This window comes from Centroberyx gerrardi, chromosome 22 (assembly GCF_048128805.1).
Source record: "Centroberyx gerrardi isolate f3 chromosome 22, fCenGer3.hap1.cur.20231027, whole genome shotgun sequence".
Taxonomy (NCBI): domain Eukaryota; kingdom Metazoa; phylum Chordata; class Actinopteri; order Beryciformes; family Berycidae; genus Centroberyx; species Centroberyx gerrardi.
This window is the reverse complement of record NC_136018.1, coordinates 24,371,501-24,397,723: the sequence shown is the minus strand read 5'-3', so window position 1 is coordinate 24,397,723 and position 26,223 is coordinate 24,371,501. Positions and strand designations below refer to the sequence as shown.

General features: G+C 40.8%; 1 protein-coding gene across 1 annotated transcript in view; it reads left to right on the top strand.

Moving 5' to 3' along the window:
- pde1ca (phosphodiesterase 1C, calmodulin-dependent a) overlaps positions 1-26,223 on the top strand; it is a 169,698-nt gene that overhangs the window by 1,725 nt on the left and 141,750 nt on the right. Inside the window, exons 2-3 of the mRNA XM_078291305.1 lie at positions 23,152-23,202; positions 24,878-25,037. Coding sequence (XP_078147431.1) covers positions 23,152-23,202; positions 24,878-25,037 — 211 coding nt within the window. The remainder of the gene's footprint in view (positions 1-23,151; positions 23,203-24,877; positions 25,038-26,223) is intronic.

Genomic DNA, 26,223 nt, shown 5'->3' with positions numbered 1-26,223 from the left:
ATGCAGTGTACAAAAACTGGTGATAACAGCTCTTCTGTTGTTAATTGCTCGATTGGCGTTCCGCAGGAATACATTTTAGTACCTATTTTATTAAGTGTTCTTAGATGTTAATATTCAAATGTATGCAGATTACACCGTTATTTATATTCATGCCAAGACCAAAGAACAAGCAGCTACCAAATTAGCAAGAGTCTTGAACAGTGTCAGAACAGCTCACACACTCCTATTTAACCCTTAATGTGAGCAAAACTGTTTGCATGTATTTTACTACAAGGGACAATGAGCAGTGGAAAAGTGATAAAGGCCTGTGACAAAGTGGTCAGGAGGCCAACACTTGTCACGCATATATCTTCATTTCCCATTCTAATCTGTTTGTATTTATATATTCATTCAACATATTTATCTGTTTGTTTGGTTCCAATTCCTTAATCAGTAATCCATCACTATAACAAACCGTAAGACTGCTATACAGTAACTATCCTGGGTCTGTTTATGTTTAGTATTTTGCTGCATTGACATCTACACATTCTCTGATTAACTGGGGGAAAAGGTTACACAAATATGGTTTCAATTTACTTTCTATTTATCGTTTTTGCGTTACAGAGTAATTGTTGATTTGTACTAATTTTCATTTCATTTCAGTATCAAACCATACTTACCGCACTTCAGCCGCGGGAGTTCTGTTTGGGAAGGGGTCACCCAACTCCTGCCGCATAAATATGGTTTTGATTACCTCAGAGCTAGTATGAAGGAAGATACCATTTGTGTTTTATTTTTTTTCATTTTCTAAAGACTGGTTGTCTTGCTGTATGGGAACTGTTTTGGAATGAATGCTGTAATTCGAGTGTATGCTGAAAGGAGATTTAAAGGGACATTGTGTGAAGTATTCCATAATGGTAATAACACAACCTAGTAGAAATATAATTAAGTTAAACCTCCTGTCCTGTGGCCAGATGGAACAGTCCAGGCAGAGGACTCTGGGTAATTTACCTGGATATATAATCTTGTCTCTAGCCTTAGGAGGGGAAGGTTAGGCCATGCAGCTGTGTACATGTGCCTTATTTTGAGTTGACTTTATTTGTTCCTCAGTTTTCTTATGTTGCTGTAAGAAGATTTTGTTATTTTTCATTTCCATTCACCTATGTTTACATATGTAACGGGAGCACTTCTTTGGGTGTTATGAGGCTCAGGAACCAAATGGTTGCATTAGCATCTGTGGCGACTGTCAATATAACTCTATCTGACTCAGAAATTATAAGAATTCTGTCATTCAGATCTGTCTCTCAGATCTGCATGGCCGAATGGGCCAGGCCAGCGGCCGGCGGCCGTCCTGGAACAAGCGGCCGTTCTGGACTTCTCCAGAACTTCCAGATGGCCAATCCGTCTCTGCCTCCAACCACTTCCTGGATCCTTTGGCTGGGCAACACACTGGGCCACACAACGATTTAAATATCTGGGATTTGTTGTTGACTCCAACTTGTCCTGCAAATATCAAGTTAAAAAGCTCTGCAGAAACGTGAAACTTCATTAGAATAATTTAAAACACATTAGACACCAACTGTCTTTATCCGTTCACTATCGTCACTCCCTGCTCTCATTTGGCTAGCCAGGTTTATGCTTGCAGGGAGTGACGAGATCAGAGCCTAGATCTATATTTGCATTCGTTCTCTATAATCTGTTTACGTGAGTTGGCTGGCTGCACTGCAGATATAATCAATGTGTTTGGATGTATGTTGTATTGATTCAATCTTCTGTCTCTGAAACTGGGAGCGAAGCAGCCCCAGTTTGACTCCAATGGTCCAGTGGTTAGACAGCCCCTGTTGGCCTGTGTGTGTGTGTGTCTATGCCAGTCATGATGATGTCACATTCATCTACAATCTCTTCTCGTCCCCATAGTGACAGTAGTCAGCCAACACACACACACACACACACACACACACACACACACACACACACACCATCACCACCACCACCAAAGGTAGTCAGCTGCCCATGGTTTGTCTGGGGGGCTGGGGTAAATGTAGTTACCTGGTTGTGTGTGTGTGTGTGTGTGTGTGTGTGTGTGTGCGTATGTGCGCACGTGTGTGTTGTCAGTTGTTAGGGTGCTGAGCATAGGGAGTCATTATCACTAATGAAGTGGCCTCTCCCATCACTGTCACCCAAACACACACAGGCTGCTCTCTCTCTCTCTCTCTCTCTCTATGTCTCTGTCGTTCTCTCTCTCTCCTCCTCCTCCACTCTTTCTTGGCTTGTCTAATGGTTGGAGATCTCTGGATTTCTACCTAATTACCAGCCGCCCTCCCCCATCCCCCATCCCTCAACACACACACACACACACACACACACACACGCACACACACACACACACACACTTTAACAACCTAGGTAAGCTCCTGAGTCTCTTGGGTCGCTATGGTTGACTACATTTACCTCCTCTCTCTGTCTCTTACTCTCTCTCTCTCTCCCTCTCTCCATTTCCAGGGTTCCAGTTCCATCGTCTATAGGAAACCCAGTACCATATTGTAATGACATTTTTGATTACTTTACCAACAAAATCCATAATATTAACAGCATATGATACTAATTTATCATTAACTATTACATTTTTTCACAGCTTATTTGTGTTTTGCCTATGAGCAACTATAATTTCCTCATTTCCTCTTTGTCAACTTTTGTCTTTTGTATTTACTCCAAAGAAAATTAACATTGACTTTTAGGTATTAAGAAAAAAGTTGAACTTGATTTCACCCAAATCAACACAGTTTACTCCAATTGTTGTATCTGACTGTTTTGGGATTTATGTGACCAGATAAAACTATTGAAATCGTTTCGGATTTAAATACATTTCTCATTTACACAACTAATAAAACTAAGTAAGATATTTGAGATGTATTGGCATCATAAGCACAAATTGCATACATTTAAAATCACTCACTAAGGGTCCAAGCACCCTGAGGATTTTTCTTCTGCTACTTCTTTTTCCCATGGCGCAGCCGAGGGCATCACAAGCCAGATTCAGGTCAGTCAGTCACTCAGTCAAGTAACGCTTAGTGAGATGATGTGCTTCGTCAGATGGCCTCTAGAGGGCGTTTGTGACTGTGAGATGCAGTGTTTCCCATACAGAGGCACAAAATCAAAAGTTGGTCAGTGTGTAGAAATGGATCTAAATCGATCTCTAATGCGCCTGATGTCACATCACGTCATGTCTGTAATTTGGAGATGTACAGACAGCAGACCAGCAGCACTGAACTCAATCCACAGAGTCTCCCGGTGTGAAAACAAAAGTGAAACTTAACATTCCACAGTTAGTAACAGGGTTTGCAGACAGTAACTCGTCTGCGCTGCCCTACAAACTTTAACGGTAGGTGCCTTGAACGTTACCTTGTGGTATTTAAGTAACGTTAGTGGAGTTAGGTAATTTAACCATGTTGCAGTGCTTCAGTGCATAGAATTGAACACACGCGCCGTGGGTCGGTACAGGATCTGTGCTTGTTCTGCCTCAGAGACTGGTGGACAGGTTTTAAATCTCCCCCACTAGTCAGCCAAAAAAATACGTTGTTTGGCCAGATGATGGCACTTTACATTTTAGCCAATATCTCCTTAACCGGATGGTGTAGAGTCCAAATCCATTGCACATACTGGTATTAATTTCTGCCATAATTCTGCCAGTTTTTCTGACATTTTGAATTTTATGCAAAACTTATTTTTTGCTATTTCTCCCATAAAGTTGATTGAATCTCCATAAAATTTAAGTGAATTATGTTTTTCTGTGACAGTGTCCTTTGAAACAAATTTTAATGCATGTTGTTGACAACACTCCATGTTGTTGACAATTCAGTGTTACTGATGGCCGCTATGAAGATGGCGCCGGAGTAGGATTTTGCTGGCTTGTAAACACAACTCTCAAAGTTAACCCCTCCTCCCTGCAGTTAACCCAGTAAAAAAGTACAGTGAGGCAAAACGCCAAGCAGACAAGGCTTGTTCCAAAATGAGAGTGAATCTGGGGTTGGCTTTCACCCGTTGGAGGTTGAAGGAGAGGATTGGGATGAAGAGCGACACGGAGTTGGCATATTTTCTGTTGGAAATGTAGGTGCCGGTTAGCTTATCTATCAGCTTTTCAACTACAACGAAGCTACGCTAATGGTAGCTAGCTGCCAGCTCATGACACACACTAGCCCTGACCAGTTGCTCTGTTTTAGAGTTCAGGACCTGGCTAGCGGTCCTGAACTCTAAAACAGAGCGTGGCTTTTAGATATTAAATGATTCCGCAGTGGTTTTGGTTGCAGCTGGACACACCTGCTCCCAAAAGGTTGACGCCCAGAAACATCTCGAACATTCAGAAATAAGAAAATCCATGCAGAATGCAGGCTCTCTGCAGACACAGACGCTGTCACACACTACCAATGGGCCATAAGTAATGATTGAGTAGATCATTTTTGGATGAGTTTATGCTATTTCAAGGGGGAAAATCCTGCTCAGTATCTTGCAATAGGACCTATTGTTTTTTTTAATTTCTCCTACAAAGTTGACTCACAAATTTTACACACACCTTATTTGAACTGCCTGCATCATGCCTGTTACCGAATTTGGTATGTAACTGATGATGAATGAATAACGTTCATGTCTATGATGTGCAAACAGGAAGGGAGGCATAATTCCTAAATGCTTCATGCTAGAGCAATCAAATTTGGTGCATAGTTTTCAGATCACCCCCTACTCAGGCAAAAAAAAAATATATATATTAGCTGGTGGCGCTATTAGAAGCAACTTTTACATATTGGCCAATAACTCTTGAACGTATAGCCTAGGATAATTTCTTTTCTCAGATTCCTTCACTGAACATGACTCCATTGCACATACAAGGGCTGTCACTTTAACAAAAAATCGAATAAAATTTTTGTAGGAGAAATGTAGATGAAGTCGAAATTAATTTCAAAATTGAGTCAAAAATGTAAATTTTCAAGGCCAAATATTCAGTGGTCAATAATTAGTATACATTGTTATGACGTGCTATATTGTGAAGATGACGAATCAGAAACTACCATATGCCATAAGTTTACTTACTTAACCAACTGAGATACTTGGACTAGCCCTTGCCTGTTTTTTAAAAGATTGGACTACATTACTAGTAGCTATAAGTCCTACAGACAGTTCTTTGGACTTCATGGCAGAGTTTCTGCTCTAATGTGCACTCATCATCTGTGGGACCTCATAAAGACACATGTATTTCCCTCTAAATCATGTCCAGTCAGTTGAGTTGGCCACAGGTGGACTCAAACCAAGTTTATTGAAAGAAATCTCAAGGACATAGAATTCGGTTGCACCTTAACTCAGCTTGGAGTGCCACTGACTGCAAAGGGTTACTGACTAAAAACATTTCTGCTTTTCATTTTTAATTCATTTGTAAAAATGTGTAAAAAAAAAAAAAATCCAGTTTGTTGTAATGGATTATTGTGTGGAGATCAGTGACAAAAATCCTAATTTAATCCATTTTGAATTCAGGCTGTAACAAATCAAGGGGGTTGTACACTTTCTGAAGGCATTGTAGAACATTAATAGTATGACTGGAGGTGTTAATGTTGAGGTGAGCTGGAATGGAGGAGGCTAAAGAAAGATCCATGAAATACATAGTGGTCAATGTACTTTTAGAGCTCCATTGTATTTATAAATCAGTTAGTTGCTTTTGAATATTATTTTGATGCTACAAAGGAATATCCTGCTAAAAAAAATCTGTTTTATTGAAGCCAATATTGTGCACTTTCTACTCCTAAATACTTTATACTGTAATTTTCATTCAGTATCGCCTTCAGCTTTTGTCTGTATTCTATTAGCCTTCAGTTTTTGCTTTTTATCTGTTTTGACCTTCCTCCCACTCTGTCGTTTTTATGTTCTCTCTCTCTTTCTCTCTCCCACTCAGTGCATTTTTACTGCTTTACATCCTCTCATCCCATTCATTCCATTCTCCAGCCTTACTCACTGGTTCAGCTGAGTTCCACTGGTTTGTTCTAGTTCAACAGGTGGGATGTTGGGGAGGTAAAATACTCTTGTCTCTGGAATTATTGTGTGTGTATGTGCACGCGTGTGTGTGAACTGTCATGATGTGAATAAATTAAAGCCATCTACTTTCAACCCCCACTAAATGCCTTCCTTGCTCTGCCTTCCCACTCTCTATTTTGGAGTGAAGTGTATTAGGGTTCGACCGATATGGGTTTTTGAAGGCAGACACTGTTACCAAATTATTCTTATTGAAGCTGCCAATAGCTGATATTTTGCTCAGAGTATTCACTGCTTCCCCCAGAATTTTATTCTTGCCAGGGTGGAAAAGCCTCTGAAAGAGCATTTAGACCATGGGAAACTAAAACTCCCTATTGAAGATAAGAATAATTGTATGAGCCAAAAAGTCATAAATATGTATGTGTGTGTGTGTGTGTGTGTGTGTGTGTGTGTGTGTGTGTGTGTGTGTGTGTGTGTGTGTGTGCGTGTGTGTGTGTGTGTGTGTGTACTAATGGCTGTGAGAGAAAACTATAGGGTTTTATAGGTTGAGGGGATGGCTGGCAGGCACACAGTCCTTTGATCATAGGCATACTGTTCCTTTGTTTGAGATACGTTCATGAGCAGTGATTGCTTCAGTTTTTAAACTTTTGAAAGTACTTCATTTGGGATTTTGCATCTTTAAAGAACACTCTGGACATTCAAATCTCACCCATGCATAATGCCAGTCATTTCCCACTGTGCCTAAGGAATGCTATACATACTTTATTTGTAGTGTGCACTAACACAAAACTAATTTTACAAAGTGCTTTACAGCATAAGAAAAGGCAAAAATTGATCAAGGGAAAAGTACAAGTGAATAAATAAATATCAAGGTAGATACAAGTTTAAATTATAAAATTTTCATTTAGAAAAGGACTGTACATGGGTGCTAGAAAGTAAAAGAGAATAAGAGATAGATCAATAAAATGAAAGAGGCCATTATAAAAATTGGCAGTTACAAAAAGGCTTGTTCATAAAAAATTTTAAGAAGAGATTGAAAAGATAAAACCCAGTCACCTTTGGTCTTTAGCCTGGACTTTGGAATGTCCAGGAGCATGGGGCTGCGCAATGGCTCATGAGGAATGAAAAGGTCAGATACGTAGCTGGGGGCCAGACCGTAAAAGTTATCAGTAAAATCTTAAAATCAACTGTAAAACAAACTGGCAACCAATGTAGGGAGGCTAGTATGGGCGTAATATGTTCTTGACTCTTAGATTTGATTAAAAGTCAAGCGGCTGCATTTTGGCAACATTTGCCAATCTTTCAGTCAACAAATGCAACTCCTTCCTGTCATTCTTTCAGTCTAAAATAGAGACCATCGATAACAATTTGGGCACTCCTACATCTGTCCCCCCTTCTCTCAATTTTCGCCCTTTAACTAGCCAGTCCCTGTCTCAATTCTCCCCAGTCTCCCCTACGGACCTTTCCCACCTCATGATGGGAATGAAAACTTCCACCTGCACCCTGGACCCCATCCCCTCTAGTCTTATCAAGGCCTGTCTTCCCGCTATATGTCCGCTCATTACCACAAAGATCAGCTACTCCCTGACTACTGGCTCCATCCCTCTCACCCTCAAACTTGCTGCTGTCACCCCCATCCTTAAAAAACCTGGGCTCAACCCAGACATCCCCAACAATTACAGACCTATCTCCAACCTCCCCTTCCTGTCTAAAATACTGGAACGTGCAGTTGCTTCACAACTCAAAGCCCACCTATCTTCCAATAACCTGTATGAACCATTCCAATCCAGATTCAGATCCAAAGACAGCACAGAAACAGCCCTCCTTAAAGTCACAAATTACCTTCTCCTTTCCTCTGATGCCGGTTGCCTCACTATTCTCATCCTGCTTGACCTCAGTGCGGCATTTGACATGATCAACCACTCCATCCTCCTCACCCGCCTTGAAACCTCTTTCAAAATCACCGGCACTGCCCTCTCCTGGTTCAAATCCTATCTCTCCGACAGACACCAGTACATCAGCATCAACAACTGCAAATCCTCCACTGCTCCTCTCTCCCAAGGTGTTCCCCAAGGTTCAGTGCTTGGCCCCCTCCTGTTCATCCTCTATATGCTCCCCCTTGGCCACATAATCCCCTGTCATGGGCTTTAGTTCCACTGCTACGCCGACGACATCCAACTCTACATCTCCATTAAAGCAATCACCGCTGCCACTCACTCAACGCTGACCAACTGCATCACGGAAATAAAGTCCTGGCTCCAAACCAACTTCCTCAAATTGAACTGTGATAAATCTGATATCATCACCATTGGCCCTAAAGCTCTCATCAAATCCACCCACAACTTCTCCTTCACCATTGACAGCTCCACTGGGCTCACTTCCCCTCAAATCCGCAACCTTGGCATCGTCTTCGACCAAACCCTCTCTTTTGAACATGTCAATTACATAAGCAAAACAGCCTTCTTTCACCTCAGAAACACATTGCCCGTCTCTGTCCATCCCTCTCCTTCTCAGCCACGGAAACACTCATCCATGCATTCATTACCTCCAGATTGGATTACTGCAACAGCGTCCTCTATGGTACATCCTCCAAAATCCTCAGAAAACTTCAACACATCCAGAACTCCATGGCTCGTCTGCTCACTCATCACATCACCCCCGTCCTGCAAAACCTCCACTGGCTCCTTGTCCCACAACAAATTCATTTCAAACTCCTCCTCATCACCTATAACCCTCTCCACAACCTGGCTCCCCTCTATCTGACTGAGCTCCTTCACCGGCACACCCCCATCTGCAGCCTCCAGTCTACACAAATTGTAGATGGTAGAGAGAATTCTGTCTGAGACCAGAGTAGAAAGAGTTACAGTCAGCTTAAAATTATTAGAAGAAGAGCTGGTATCAACTCACAAGTACTACCCTCACTTCAAAATAGGAGGGAGGAGGCTGTTATGAATTTGATAAGGGACATGCAGAAACCGCAACATCCCCTGGATGATCTATTGCCACCAATGCGAGGCAACTGTACTGCCAGAACATTAAGAAACCAAAACAAACTGGCGGAGTTCAGGGCCAAAACAAACCGACTGAAAAATGTAACTCTGCATACCGGCTAGGCTAATTAATCAAGCATCTTAAAAGAGCTTGTCAATTTTTTTAAAGCAGGTGATGAGAATATAGTCTGTGTATACTTGCCTCCTTTTTGATCAACTGTGTAGGAAGTAACTATTTAAATCTATTTACTTATTTATGTTTTTGTTTTATCACTTTGAACAGCTCTCTAGAGCCTACATTGTCATGTTTTAAAATATAGTCGGTAGCTCCACTTATTCTTAGTAATCTTGTATGTAAACATACTTCTATTTTTTTTTTTTTTTTTTATCTTGTCTCGTGTACAAATGTGCCCTTTTTATGTTTATGTCTTATGATCTTAATGTTTTTGATGTAACATTCTGCGTCATTTTCAGTGTACCTTACTTCAAGCATGAATTAATAAAAGTCAAAGTCAAAGAGATGAAGGTATGGATAACCTTCTCAAGGTCTGTAAAGACCTTAAGGTAGGATAAGCTGCCGGAGTCACTGGGTTTTATGGGAACATAGATTTGTGTGTCATCTGCATAACAATGGAAGGAAATGTTATGATTAAGAATTATATAACCTAGAGGAAGCATATACAGTGAGAATAACAAGGGACCAAGGATTGACCCCTGGAGGACAATGCACAAAAGGTGTGCTGAGGAGGATGAGGCACTCCCTATTATAACAGAGACAGTTCTATTTGACACGTAAGACTGGAAACATTTAAGAGCATCATCTGTGACGCCAACCCAAATTTGAAGTCAATCAAGTAGAATGGCATGGTCTGTAGTGTCAAAAGCTGTGCTAAGATTGAAACAAATTAAAATTGAGCAGTCACTCAAGCCGCATCAGCCGCAAGGAGGAGCTCATTAGAGACTTTACTTAGAGCAGTTTCTGTGCTGTGAAGAGCTCTAAAACCTGACTGAAATTTCTCAAAGATGTTATTGTGTAGTCACTTCCTTCTCTAAAACCTCAGATAAAAAAAGATAGTTTTGAAATAGGCCTATAGTTGCGAAGAGTAAGAGAATGCAGATTGTTCTTTTCAGGACTGGTCAAGTAGGGACTGAGCCAGTGGTTAAGGAGCTGTTTAGAATTTTTAGAATGTTAGGACTAACTGTACCAAGGCCCTCTTTTAGGAAGTTAGCTGGGATAGTGTCTAGAGGGCAGGATGTGATTTTCATATGGGATATTGTTTTCTCCAACGCTGAGAGAGAAATAGGTTTACTGAGAGGTCATGGGGATCTAGCACCTGATATTATCGATCTTTTCTTTGAAATAATTTAAAAACTCCTCACACAGTTAGCTTTTAGCAATGATATCAGCAAAATATTTAGATGTGGTGTCCCTGACAGCATTCTGATAAACAGTTATTAGACTCTTCAAGATGTCTAAATGAATACGCAATTTATTAGCTCTCCATACCATGGCATAATAAGAGATAAGAGATCAGAGAATTCTTGAATAAAGTTATCAGTCAGTTTTGGAAGTCTGTAAACTAGAACACAAAGATTAGGGACCTTGCCACCAAAGAAGAAGCTGAAAATTTAAAAAGTGGAGAAATTGTCAAAAGAAATGGGAGAGCACTTGAAATTACTTTCATGGATAACTGCTAGACCACCACCACGCCCCTTTATCCTGGGCTGGTGGAAACATGAATAAATGAGAGGGGTGGCTTCATTTAAGGGTGCACAGTTATCCTGACCATGTTTCAGTAATCATAAAAAAATCTATGCTGTTGGACATAATGAAATCTTGGCAAATTGTTAGACAGGAATCTTACATTCAATAGAGCAACCTTGAAAGATTTGTTAGATGCAACAGGAAGAGTTACAGGGAGGCTCTTGATAGTAATTAGATTGTTTTTGTTAGCAGATACGGGTCTGAATGATGAGTTAGTTCTTACAGTTCTATAAGAGGAAAGGAGTGGTTCGATGGGCAGTTGGTCAGTGGGCACATAGTGTGGGAAGAAATCAGGCACAAGGCTTTTACTATTAGGGTTATCAGTGGCAGAATGTCAGTCCCTCAGCCTCGTCAAAGTTACTGACCAGGAGCATTTCCCTGTGGTTATGATGCAGAACATCCCTCTTGTATGCATGCTTCTGCCTCTAGAACAGGTCAAAATTGTCTTTGTAACGTAGACCAACAGCAGTGCAATAGTTCTGTATCCAAGTATGGAGAGGAGGCGGCTGAACCTCTCTGAGCCATGTCCATCAGTCAGGATAGGGCTCAACAATATGCAGTTCTTCCCAAGGCTCTCAAAAGTTGCCGTCAATACCTCAAAGTCATTCCTTTAAAGAGGAGCTAAACCCCAAAACCCAAATCTGTGTAAAGCCTGGCATCTAATGGTAAAAAGCATGCTACTGGCACCAAAGATCAGCCAGTAACTTCTTAGCATTTTTGATCAGCAAATAAGAACTTTTTTCTTGAGATTTTGACCACCACCCAGCAGCCCCTGGAGTCTGCCTCTGGCTGTGCTAATGTTGTGTTATTGGGGCATGGTCAGTGCTTACTCTTATGAGAGGATCATTCTCTCCAAGACAACTTGGGAACAAAATTTTCCATAAGGCCAAAAGTATCTACGTTTTGTTCCTGGATATTGGCCATTTACTTACATTCCTGAATAAATTATGCATAGTTTTCCAACCAGTGTTTCTAATGTTTTCTCAATGTTAAATTTTGTATTGTACATCTAAGGTAGGCACAAAATAGTAACATCTAGCTAATATAGCCCACATTAGCCTACATTAATAGTTCGCTCATACTTCTGTCAGCTGAGAAACATCTCAACGATCCGGTCTTTTTTGTCATACCACAACCTTGAGAGAGTTATTCATGCTTTTAATTGTCTCCTCCCGCCTGGACTACTGTAATTCTCTGTACTCCACCCTCAGTATCAAGGCCCTCTCCAGGCTACAACTGGTTCAAAACGCAGCAGCCAGAACATTGACGAAAACTAGGAAAAGGGATCACAGCTCTCTCACGGCTTCTCTACATTGGCTCCCAGTGAAATTCAGAATTGATTTTAAAATTCTAAATTAATTACTAATTAATTACTTTTAAAGCTCTTAATGGTTTAGAATGCATTTCCTTCAGTATCAACAGGGCCAGTTTATATATACAACTTTTCCTGAATCCAGTAGGGAGAATGCAAAAAACATCTCTCCCTTCAAGAAAGGATTTTAATGCACAATTGGGGCTCATTCATAAAACTTACCGGCAGTTTGGCGTGACGTTAGGGGCAGATCCCGTCATGGTAGGGTGTTTCTCATTCATAAATGTGAAATATAATATAATAAAATATAATCGTTATTAGCGTTATCGTTATCATACTTCCACCCCTTTTGATAATTTACATATTGTGAAAGCGATTCATAGAAGCACACCGCTGCAAAAAATACCACCTGTTCTAGTCAGATGGTATATTGTAGAAACAAATGTTAACTGATGAAAACAAATATGAATTATTAAAAAAAATCTATAGATAAAGTCACATTGTGTCCTAGCGCATTAATTATCATTGGAAACGTGAAAATGTTTAATAAATATGACTTGCACACTGGCTTTGCAATTATTAATTACCGCTCTGATTGCGGTTGTAAACGCCAGTTTCCATCTGATTTGATTCAGTTTATCATGATAAAAAAGAGAAGATGACCATGCGCACATCCCATAAACTTTTTAGCAGGTGCTGGAGTGAAGTAGAGCTGAAGTATTTAAGAAAGAGAACCCTGCACGCTGCTGCCAATGCTCCCATATATGTATCTTAGAACATTTTGATGGGTCTTCATCAGGTCATGATCACCACTGATCAATTTATAATTTCAGTAAGTGACATCATAAACATTTGCTTTATCATATCAATTCAAAACAGATATGGCATACAGTGAATGGTTTGCTTGGTAGGTCAAATAGTACAAGTCCTGTTAGTGTGGAGGTTGATGGAAAGATTAGAACAAAACCAGTAGACATTGCCAATTACTTTGCTGACTATTTTGAATCAAAGATAAATGATCTCAGGTCCAATATGAATAACAATGCCTCAAATGAATTACTGGTAGGTGAAGTAGACAAAAAGATTATGAAGGGGAAAAATTGCAGTTTTGTATTACCAGATATATCATTAGATGACATTGAGAAAATCTTGATTTCACTTCCTGATAATAAATCCCCAGGGTACGATCTTATTGACAACAAATTGTTGAAATCTGCAGCCCCATATATTGCTAGACCTGCAAAGTATCTATTTGATCTTTCTTTGCAACAAGGAAAGTTTCCCACAGAATGGAAACATGCAAAAATCTGCCCCATTCCTAAGGATGCTAAAATAGCTTTTACTGCACCCAACAGTCGCCCAATTAGCTTACTCTCCTCCTTAAGCAAAATTTTGGAAAGAGTAGTAAGTGATCACATTTGGAAATATATGGAAACTAATAACCTTCTAACCCATGCTCAACATGCATATCGTAAAAATCATTCTACTGAAACCGCTCTGTTACATATGACGGATGAGTGGCTAAGTGCCCTGGATCAAGGTAAACTTGTGTCGTTACTTCTTCTTGATTTCACTGCAGCGTTCGATTTGATAGATCACACAATTCTACTTAAAAAATTAATTCATTATGGCTTCAGTAAGAATGCTATTAATTGGATGAAATCTTATTTAAACGGTAGAAAGCAATCTATTTATGTTAATGGCTCCTTTTCTTCTCCACGTATGATTACCTGTGGCATCCCACAAGGGAGTTGCCTCGGACCATTGTTATTTATTATATACACAAATGATCTTCCCTTAGTGTTAGCCAACTCAAATGCACATATGTTTGCAGATGATACAACCCTAACCCATCACTGCAGTGGCAGATTCACAAACTCAGTTGCATGAATATTTATCAAATGATTTTAAATGTGTCATCAAATGGGTGGAAAACAATAAATTGGCATTAAATGTAAATAAAACGAAAAATATGATTATATGTACTACAAGAAAGAGGAAGAAATTGAAGCCATGGTATTTAACATATGGCAGTGTTCAAATTAAAGAGGTTACAGAAGTCAAATTATTGGGAGTTAAAATACAAAACAATCTCTCATGGACGGCTCATATTACAGATCTTTCTAAAAGAGTGATGAAAATGGCAGGAATGGTTGGACGAATTGCAAAGTTTTTATCTAAAGACATTCTAAAGGTAATATCTCATAGTCTAATCTACAGTCACATTAATTATTGCTGTGCAGTGTGGGGCAATGCAGCTCAGAGAGATATGAGGAGACTGCAGATCACACTTAACAAGGCAGCAAGAATGGTCTTAAGGTGTGGGTTTGAAAAAGGAGTGAGTGAACTACATATTACAATGGGACGGCCCACAGTAGTAGAGCATGTGAGACAACATTCTATAGTACTAATTTCAAAAATTCAAAAGTTTAAAAAGCCAGTTAGTATTAAGGACAAACTGCTATTAGTACGTGATAAACATCAAGTTAACATAAGAATAAGAGATAAAAATCATTATGTACTACCAAAAATAAAAACTGAAATGGGAAGACGGACTTTTATTTTCAGAACTGTTAAATTATGGAATTCATTACAATAACTCACTCAAGAACAGTACGGCGGTTGGATTGTTGATTGCAAGATTTCAAGATTTAAATGTAGTTATCATCACACTATTGTATTGCACTGTCAATAGGTTTGTAGAGTGAACACATGTAGATTAATATGTGTATATATGTAGGTCCATACGGGATAAGTGTCAATGTATGTAGGTTATATGTGTCATGCATGTATGTATATGATATATGTGTGTCAATAATTATGTGTTGTATAATATGAATTATTGTATGCTTAAATGTTTTTAATGTGGACTCTTGGAAGATTAGCCAATAGGCTAAAAGAGATCCAAATAAAATCAATAAAATCAAAATCAAATCATGGCCAACATTGCAATTACAGCACTGCATGAGGGGGAAGAGGTTTATCTGCCATTCTAACACGTCTCTGCTGCCCATTGACACACAGGCGTGGACAGGTGTTACATATGTAAAGCCTAATTAACATGTTGGTTTTGATTGGCTGTCACCTGGGCTACAGCTGAGGATAACACAGCGGTAATGTGGCACCTTCACGGTATTCACGGGTGTGGTAAATTTATGAATCAGGGAAAATTACTGGGGTGCAGATTTTATGAATGAGCCCCATTGTTGTTCTGGTTTTAGAGCATTTACTCCTGTAAATTAAAGTCTTTTCAAAACAACTTCTATTGTAGGGTCAAATAAGACATCATTCTACTCACCTAATCCAATGTTTATGCGTGTGTGTGTGTGTGTGTGTGTGTGTGTGAGTGTGTGTGCGACTCAGCGTGAGTGTGTGTGTTCCCTCCAGTCCTATGATCATTAGGTGTAAACACAGGCCATATTGGGAGGCATGGTGTAGCTTTGGTCTCAGCATATCGCCTTTATCACATCCAAATGTCAGAGCAACAGAAGGAAAGGCCATGACAAGGCTGATTTATTAGCAACCTGCTGGACAACGCTGTGATTAAAGACAGCCACATTCAAGCAGTGCTGAAGGCAGAAAAGGCAGAACACACACCTTCTGCATTTAGGCATTAACACTCCGATGCAGAGGGAGCAGACAGGATTCAGTATCTTGCTCAATTTCTTCAACAGAATACATGGTTGATGATGGACACATTGGTTGTTGCCAGTGATGTAGTATTCCACCCTAAATCACTGTCTTAAACATCAACGCTAAAAGTCATCTTTTGATGTCAGCCCCTCAGAATCAAAGAGCAAGGGCTTCTTTCTAGAGACGTGACATTTGACAATCATATGGGGAAGAGATACCAATTTCTCCACCGACAGTAGCCTCAATAGACCAGAATGCAATGCAGCCACAAGACATGTAGCCACCATCATAGACAGTCCCCAATGTTCACAAACTAGTTGGCTGGCTAGCTATATTTATATGGCCATACACCCAGGGGTGTCATTGGGCAGGATACACCAGAACGGCATCCAGGGAGTAAATTTGACGACGGAACGCGTGTTCTGGTTCTAACAAAATAAATACAGAGCAGCGCTGGTGGTTGTACCAGTTTTGGGTGCTTAAACAACTGGTTCGGTTCGTTTTTACATCAAACTTTGCTAGCTGGGCAGTGCTTGGACCTTTGGGACAATCACAGTGGTTAAAAATGGAAAACTCCACCCAACGGGGAAGCTGGGCCATTTAAACAAAAATTTGACAAGTGCAGACAGGTTAATCTGAGCGGCAGAGCAAGCAAGTTGTGGTGTGAAAATGTCGGGTTGTAGAAGTGGCAGGAATGTGGAGACGGACAACTTCTCTCGTTGACTACACCAACTCGTGTGTCATTTATTTGAAACCCACAGAGCAAGACAATTTACATCGCGCTGCCCAAAAACACAACAACACTACTTTGAGCTGACGTCACTCAGAAAACCAGACTTTCTTAAAGGGACCGTGTCTCCTTAACCCTGAGAAGCACACAATATAACTGCGTGTGTTAAACATACCCAAACCACAGATTATGGTGAATAATGTCCATAGAGTCTGCCACATACGTCCCCCCAGAATTCACCATAACAGAGAAAGTCAACGTGGAGGGGGACGGATAGCCCGGCCGCAACGGCTCCGCAGAATGGGAGCGGGGGCCTGGGTGCCCGCAGGAGGAGCCTTGGGGACCCTGCGGCGGCGTGGGGGCAGGATGGGGGGTGGAGGCAGGGCAGGGGGGCGCCCCCGCCGCGGGGGTAGGGCCAGGCCAACGGGTCGGTCCAAGTCCAGGTGAGCTGGTTTGAGGCGGTCCACAGAAACGTGCTCCGGCTTGCTGCCGACGTCCACCACGAAGTGCTTGTCCCTGGTCTCCAGGACGCGGAACGGGCCATCGTAGGGAGGTTGCAGGGGCCCACGGTGGGCGTCGTGGCGGATGACAACGTACCCTGCCAACTGCAGACTTGTGGGGATGTGAGACCGTGGGAGGCCGTGATGTGAAGTGGGGACCGGTGCGAAAACACTGGCGTTGTCCCGAAGCGTGGCCTGTTGGCGGGCTGCAGACCAGGGAGCCGTGGTGTTAGGGACGAAATCCCCTGGGACCCGCAGCGGCTGGCCGTAAACCAGTTCAGCAGATGAGGACTGGAGGTCCTCTTTAGGGGCGGTCCTGATGCCCAGCATGGTCGACCCAGCTGCTGTCCTTGAGGCTGGCCCGAAGAGCGGCCTTCATGGAGCGATGAAACCGCTCGCACAACCCGTTGGCCTGTGGGTGGTACGCGGTGGTGCGGTGGTGCAGTGGACCCCCAGGCCCTCTGCGACTGCGTTCCAGAGCTTGGACGTAAACTGTGGGCCTCGGTCAGAGGAGAGGTCAGATGGGGTACCGAACCAGGCGACCCAGGACCCGATGAACGCCCGGGCCACCTCGGTGGACGTCGTCGACGACAGCGGGACGGCTTCCGGCCATCGAGTGGTCCTGTCCACCATGGTGAGGAGGTAAGTGAAACCATGGGAGGGGGGAAGGGGGCCCACCAGGTCCACGTTGACGTGGTCAAACCTCCTTTCGGGCACCGGGAACTGCGCCAGGGGGGCTTTGGTGTGGCAGTGCACTTTAGAGCGCTGGCACTCCATGCAGGTGCCAGCCCAGTCTCTCACGTCTTTTTTGAGCCCGTGCCAGACAAACCTGGCCGCCACCAGCTTTATAGATCTTATAGATCTATAAATCTATCTTTATGGACGGCACACACGCCGTCTCCACCCAGAGGGAACGATGGGCCGGGGCTGACCCATGGATACGTCGCACAGGAGTGTGGTGCCGGCGTCATCGAAAACCACGTCCTCCAGCTGCAGCCCTGTGACAGCCGTCCTGTAAGCCTGCACGTCCGGGTCGGCGGCCTGATCAGCTGTCATGCGAGCGTAGTCAAGTCCCAAGTGAACGGCCCCCACGATGGCCCGGGAGAGGCAGTTGGCGACGAGGTTGGCTCCAAAATGTAGGAGAGCTGCCACTGTTGGCGGGCGGACCACGGTTCGGCCACCTTAGCCATGGCGAACGTCAGCAGTTCATATTTTCGGGTCATATTTTCAACCCAATGTGAGTGATAAAACAGTGTGTTCAAGTGAATTTAACTTGTAGTCAGGCAGAAATGTCATTGTCATTTCGACGTCGTTGGAACTGAAATTACTATTGTCTAAAGTTTGCTACCCAGCATGGCAATGAGAGTGAAGGAATATGTAGCTATCTATTGTTGTTTGATTGAGTGTAACATTAGCTACATATGTTGCAGTGGTGTATCATATATTATCTTTGAGTTAATCTGAATATAGTCATTTAAAAAGTGTCCTATAGACAGCCACCAGTCTCATAACTTCTGAATACATGCACTGCTTTATTTAAAGCTACACTAAGTGATTTTCCGACCACTAGAGGATGACAGAAACCGCAACACATTTAAATACATGTAAATAAACCCACAGCAAAACTGCTGGACTACGGAAGCCCCAAAAGACAAACCCGGTGAAGGACCATGCATAAAGGCTAATAGCTAATATAAACATACCTACGGAGAACTGTCACCAGTTACCAGTCGCTTCATCGATTCCGCCATTCCGAGATTTCAGGAATGGGAGGCGGAGAGTGCCGCTTTCAAACAGCGAGGGAGGAGACAAGCTAGTTTAAAAAAAAGGAAAAGCTACTGAATGGGTCGGGACGAGCTTCGTTTTGGTCCGAGTTTGACAACAAGCTTTAGAAAAGAGGTGAAAGCAAGCTGGCCTGCATGTGTGCCTATTTGTTTATGTCATTACGTCTCAAAAAAATCTCCACGTAGTACACGTTAGCTTCAGGATTGGTTATAGGGTCTGAAATCGCTTATTGCAGGTTTAACGGAGCCAAATAGAGGAAGGAGGATCAGCCTCAGGGAGTCAGGCCAGCAGTTGAAGTGACTAGATGATGTAACAAGTATTCCTTGCTATGTGTATTCTTGGTTTTGCTAAAGCTGTTGTTGGTGCCATCATATAAAAGTGATGCCCGGGGCGTCCTGGTGGGCTGAGGAGCTTATCATGTAAACATACCATTCTGGGTTCGGGTCCGGCCCAAGTCCTTTGTTGTATTTCATCCCCTTCTCTCTCCTTATCTTTCTCTGTAACAATAAAGGCAAAAAGTCAGTTGAGCCAGTTTTGAGGGAAGTGGCAGGAAATATTAGTGATACCCAGGTACGATTACCTTCAAACAGCGAAATGCTAGTAAAATATGAAACAAGTGAACTGTACTTTTTTTTAAAGGTAATGCCCATTCTATCAATATCAACAAGAGATTCAGGGACAAACAATTGACAATTGATCCGGTGCGCTTCAACCACTCTGTCGTTGAGGATAGGCAGGACTGGGGCAAACAAACAGCCCTGGACCCAGACCAGCCCGCCACAACCAGCATGCGGACAGTCCACAGTCCCTGGCAGGGTCACGATACCTTAATCTTACCTCACGATATACCAGCCAAGGTTATCATGATACCAAGTAGTATCATAATAGTATGATAAATAAAATAATAATAATAAAAGCAACATGCAAAAGTTTTCATTTTACAATTTTTACTTGGTGACAGTTCATATGATGTTGAAGAAATGTTCTGGAGTCAGAGGTTCATCTTGAATATATATTTATTGAAAGGAGAGTCTTGCAAGAGGAAGAGATGCGCACAGCAGGAGGCTACGTACACTTCTTCAAAGAGAAAGAAATTGAACCAGTCCTTTATGTATCTTCCAAGGATGTACAGAATGTGCTGACATTAAAACAGGTCACCAAAGTAGAGTATAAGCACGACATGTTATGTCTTAAGTTAGAGCTTCCATGGACATCTTGGAGACATCCAGGAGCCATTCTGACAACAAGACCTCTGGCATAGTAGGTTATGGCACAAGGGTTACAGTGAGGTGACCATACATTATGAAACCTTACATTCCCTGAGGTGACCCCAGTTCAGCTGTTAATACATATGTTGAATTTTCTTCCACATATGAGAAAATCATCTGAGAGAAATTCTGGACAAAGGAGAAACGCTCAGTAACAGGGATGTAAACAAACCTGTACAGAACATTGGAATAAGCTTTTTATGGACATGGACAATACTTGTAGGTCTGTTAAACTATGGGCACTTCGCCAGGTAACGACTACCCAAAGAAACACCCTGGAGCAATAGAACGATCTAGATAGATCAATAGCTCTAGCACATTTATTTGACTGACATTTTGACGGTGTGTGTCTCCCTCAGAGTCCACTGACAATGATCATTTATTGAGTGCTCCAGTGTGCTCCAGAAACCCCAGACCCCCACCTTAAATGTCCCAAACACTTCTAAAATGATATCAACGCCCTTGTCAACAGCAGTTACCATCAGGATAGTAAGTGTTTTAGTTATCTGTGTAACGTTATACAAAGGATATTTTAGATCATTAGGGGGTTTGTTTAACCTTAAAATAAAGTTAAAATTTCCCCCAAAAAATGCATTAAAATTAGGCATTTTGCAAAAAAAATATCCGCTCCCAGACCCCCTTATAGAGGTGGGTTCCTCCACTGAATTCTGGCCACTGACACCACTGCATACACATACCTTTGACTGAAATTTCCCAACCCTTCTCCGGGGGCTGTCCAAAGGCATTTTGGGAAATGTAGGAAATCACTAAGTAAAGTAGAAGTAGAGGAGGCAGGCTGAGAGAAACTGGGTTCACCAAAAACACACTTCACTTCAAAAAAACACTTGATCACAACATAACCTCTTTAATGGGCAGACGTATTGAGCAGAATATGGATGCAAGCTGCAATGAGAATGTCCAACCATATAAAAACAAATTAGCAAGAATAAAACAATAATTCAACAAAAATAAAACATGTAACATGTAGGGTCCTGCCTGGGGGCTTTACGACCTGATGTTAGGGTTACGTCGTCGGTATATCTTACTGATATTGGCCTTTTGTTTAAAATGGAATCTAATAGGACAGGATGCATAAGATGGATATGATGCAGTTTGACTGAATATATGTTTATTGTACAATTGAACATGCATGCATATGTTTTATTGTTATTATTATCATCCTGGGTTTCAATGGTGACTTTTAGTGTCCCAAGATCTAAATGCTGCTCCATAATTTTCCACCCTGGCAAGAATAAAATTCTGGGGAAACACTGAATACTAGGATTTTTTTGGCATGAAAATGGTCACATTTTATTGAATATCGGCTAGCGATAGCTTCAATCTAAACATATAAATATTGGCCTTGATAAACCCGTATAAATTGAACCCCAGTTGATGATGTTCCTTCTAGTTATATAGCAGGAAGCAGCAGATTGTTTTTATTTTTTTTTATTAGAGTCTTCAAATATACAACAAATTGGCAATGACAGTTCTTTCTATATCACCAGAGTAAGCTGAGTACAGTACATATGTGTCAAAGACAATAATCAAAAGGAAATAGAGAAAACAAAAACAAAACAAAGAGAAAAAAAATAGTAAATTAAAAGAAAAAAACAAAACAAATAACAATGTATACATTCCAGGGGATAAAATACTTTATACTGCGCAAATACAAAGTGTAATTTTTGGGCATTCATGCTTTTAATACATTTTAGAGATTTGGAAAATGTTACTACCGTAATTCGTTTTTAAAGGCTGTTAAACAGAGTTGTGTTTTGCAATATTTACATTTGTGTATAAAATATATTGCCAAAAATAATTAAATTATTCATTAAAAATTCTATATTTCTATCTTCTATAAACATTCCAAATTTGACATTTTCTAGTAGAAATGGTGCTAGATTTAATCCATGAATTCAAATTAGACCAAAAATTATGAGTAATATTACAGTGAAAAAATAAATGATCTGTTGTTTCTACCTCTATATTACAAAATTTACAAGAATTACAGTCTATATTCAATTTTAAGGAAGCAGCAGATAGCAGCAGAAGCAGTATTTGTGTATCTCATCAGCATCATGGTCCCATGTTGTCCTCTTCTCTTTGAGATGCTTATTAAAGATGTCTACTTTGTTTCATCAAATTGACTTTGCTGGAAAATACACCCATGTTATCAAACTTAATTACAAAGTGGAGCTGCAACAGAGAAGACTGTCCCATCCCCACTTATTGAGATGCTGTAAATTCACTCTATTTGCCCAAATTAAATTCTGGCATCATATGGACACTGTCAAGAAGTGATGAATCCAAACTTTAGAGTGAAATCCGAAAGTGTCTCCTAAACAGCAGTGAGCAAACGCTCCATCCAGAGAAAGCTGGACTCACCAATGTTAGATCTTTTGCCTCTCTTGTCCCTTTGGTATCCTTTGGTATAAAGCATCACAGACTAGCTGGGGCTGTGGCAGTTTACTGATGTCACCTTACAGAATTTCTAGGTATTGAAGGTCAAATTTTTCACACTTTTACCTCTCTCTGCCATTTGGAGTCGCCAACACACACAGCAGACCGCTGTGTGTGTGAAATTAAAGACAGCTTTAACTTCTTCACTTCACAGTCAGTCAGTCGGCTTTAAACATCCGACTGTCTACCAAAGGAGAAATGTTGTGAATAAAAGAAAATATTCTTTCCATCACCATCTCTCTCTTCCTTTTGACCATTTTTTTTTTTTTAAACTTCCCCTCTTGGGTTTTCTTTTTTCTTTTTTTTTTGTTATTATTTTTTTATTGAGTGAGTAAGGGTCTGAATACAATACATTCAATATTCAATATAACACACAACAAAACAGAACAAAATAAAAACAAAAACAGGGTTCCTTAAATTTTATGGATGCTGGGTGATTGTGATTTTGCGGCTTCACTCAATCTACAGAGCTTCGTAAATTGAGCTCCATATCTTGTGAAATTGTTTCTCTTTGTTGCTGTCCTCCGACATTGTCCTTTCAATACTCAAGTAATATTTCATTAATGTTTTCCATTTTTGAAGTGTAGGTGCTTCTTTATTTTTCCAGTTTTGCAATATTAGCTTCTTATAAACTAATGACGAAAAAATAATTTGCATTGCAATTTCCTCTTGGGTTTTCTATCTTAATCATTTCTCTAATCTGTCTTTTTCTAGTTGCCAATGAGGCTGGTGAGAGCAACCGCCGACCACTGGCTCGCTTTGCACGTGAGTTCATCCAACAGTTCATTTCCTAATGTTTACTGGGAACAACAGGAACATTTTATAGAGAAGCCATGTTACTGTTAATGTATCAGCTATTTACGTAATAATCCATTAACGTGATAATTTGCATTTACTAGTGTAATAATCCTGTTGTGGCGGACTCTATAGACATTATTCACCATAATCTGTGGTTTGGGTATGTTTAACACATGCAGTTATATTGTGTGCTTCTCAGAGAAGCACACAATATAGACACAATATAGACACGGTCCCTTTAAGAAAGTCTGGTTTTCTGAGTTTGACGTCAGCTTGACGTTGTTGTGTTTTTGAGCACGAGGTAAATTGTCTTGCTCTGTGGGTTAAAAATAAATGACACACGAGTTGGTGTAGTCAACGAGAGAAGTTGTCCATCTCCGCATTCCTGCCACTTCTACACTGTTATCATAATATATTTCCCATGAATGTAATAAAAGTTACCACCTGTTAATGTAACAACTTTTTCCCTGTTAGTATAATAGTAATTATTACATTATGGGCTTTATTCACCAAAGACCAACTTCCATACATATTCATCCCTTTTTTAGACATAGCATCACAGTTAATAACGAAATTTGTGAATGGGTGACTGTTGGATGGTTAGGTTACTGCATTTTTGAAAACCAAAAATTTCAGCCTTATTGTACTAAAAACCCAATAATGTTATAATTATTACATTAATAGGAAAAAACATGTATTAGATACCTTCTATTATTTGAATGGGAAATATATTAAATTCACAGGATTATATACACTATTATACTTATACACTATTAACTATAAATTCCTATTGTGTTAAAGGTTTATTACATTAATGGGAAGTTATTTCATTAACAGTTGTAACAAGTCTGCAGTTGACTGTGAAGGGAATTTGTTCAACTGTCTATGAAACACCATAATGCTTATCAGAGCAAAGGCAGTGTAGGTCAGCTGTATTAGTGCCAAATGTTCACTAGAGGGCAGCAGAGACCAGGTACTGAATGAGACTAGCACTGACCAAAACAGTGCTCCACAAATATCTCATACATCTGTAAACTATGGAGAGATATTTTTATTGGGGTTACCCTTGGATGGATACCTCCTATCCACTGGTTATTTGAGTTAACCTCATGACAGAGATAAAGAAAGACAGAGAAGGGCTATAACAGTAAGCAGGATTACTCACAGTAAACAACAACAATCAACAACAACCAATTAATTTGTAATTAATCGTCTAAATGTTAGTGTGTTGTAAAGTAGCCTACAGGTCTGTAGGAGTCCAGAAAAAAACAAGGAGACTTTTTCATGGACTATTGTTACTTTTTTTCAGTCTTGTATCTTCACAAATTGGCTTTTTTGGAATTGAGAAATCCTGGTTGTTTTCTGGACCTGGATTTCTGAGACTCCCAAATCTATAAAGGACCATATAAATCCTCTATAAAGGACCATATAAATCCTCAGTTTAGGTGAAAATGTGAAAATTACCAAAAATTGTGATAGCATGCATGCTGACAAATAGCATTGTCCTGTAGAGTCCTGCAATGATAGTAAAACTCATTATGGAATTAAATTGAAGTTATGAACTTTAATGTTATATGTATTCAGTATGAAATGGACATGAGGTAAGATGTTTGCTTAAGCTGTCTGTATTGAAACTGTCCAGGCTCCCAGTCCCAGAATGCCCTGTGGAACGCCGTGACGGCCGGCGTCGGCATCACTGAAAGGAGAGGAATCCTGATCGACCCGCGGAGCGCCGAAGAGATCCTGGCCGACGAGCTGCCGACCCCCGACGCACCTGACGCCATGGAGAAGACCGCTATCAGGTCTCACACACACACACACACACACACACACACACATGCACAGTACAGTACACAGAACCTTTGGCCCCTCCCACTTTGGAGGTGTGGCCCTCATTTTAAAGGGTCATGTTAAATTGGTTTGCGCCTACTACTGTCATTATGGTAGCTCAAAATAAATTCAAATCGACTCATTGGCTGTGGCTGTAATTTGTTTACAATCACCTGTTAATTTATTACAATCACCTGTTGTTTTCCTAGCAAGATGGCTGTGTGGTGAATACTATGAGAACAGAATACTATGAATATACTTGCATCTATTACTGTGATTACAGTGACTCAAAATCAATATATCCACGACTGTTGGTGTCCTGACAGTAGCGTGCAGCTGCAGTGATGTGAAGTTTGACTTTGAATAGGAGATTTGATGAATGTTGGCTAGCTATTTTATTGGCCATATGTTCTGCAGGGCTGCCAACTTTTCAGAAAACCTTGGAGTGAGATTCAATGGAAGTTGGGCGACTTTGCGCGCGAGACAAATTTTTTTGGGGCCCGTTCGGGGTCGCCACCACACGCCAAAGACATTTATTTTTATTCATTTTTGTACTTGAAGTAAAGAAACATGACTATTTACAGCCATTTCCCCAGTTTCATAACTTCTAATCCTTACCCCAACCATTAAAAAATGAACATAGAAATAAAACAGTTTTTGGCCACCAGAGGGATCATTGACCTGGTGGCCAAAGACCGCAACCTCAGTATTTTCAACAATGTGGACAGGATGGAGTCAGTGAGTGAGTGAGTGAGTGAGTGAGTGAGTGAGTGAGGGACATTCACTCTTCTAGGCCGGTCCCCAACACTACAGGGTCCAGCAAAAAATTGACTTTGTGAAAAGACAAGCCCAATAGTCTATTTTACATCAAACAACATGTACTGTAGTAGTTAGTGCCTGAATTGGACCAAAAAAGGTGCCAGTACCCTAATTCAGCAGTTGCATGACATGAGCATCGCATGTGTCTTGGACATATTTATATTTATACGCATATCTTGGTAATATATCCCACTTCAAATGTATTTTTGTATGTATTTCATTACATACAAATATAATATTGCATATATGCTACAATAAAACCAACTGAAAATGAAACAAGACTGCAGTCAGTTTAGCTGCAAAACAACTAGTCCTAACCTACCTTGCCATTTTAAAAAA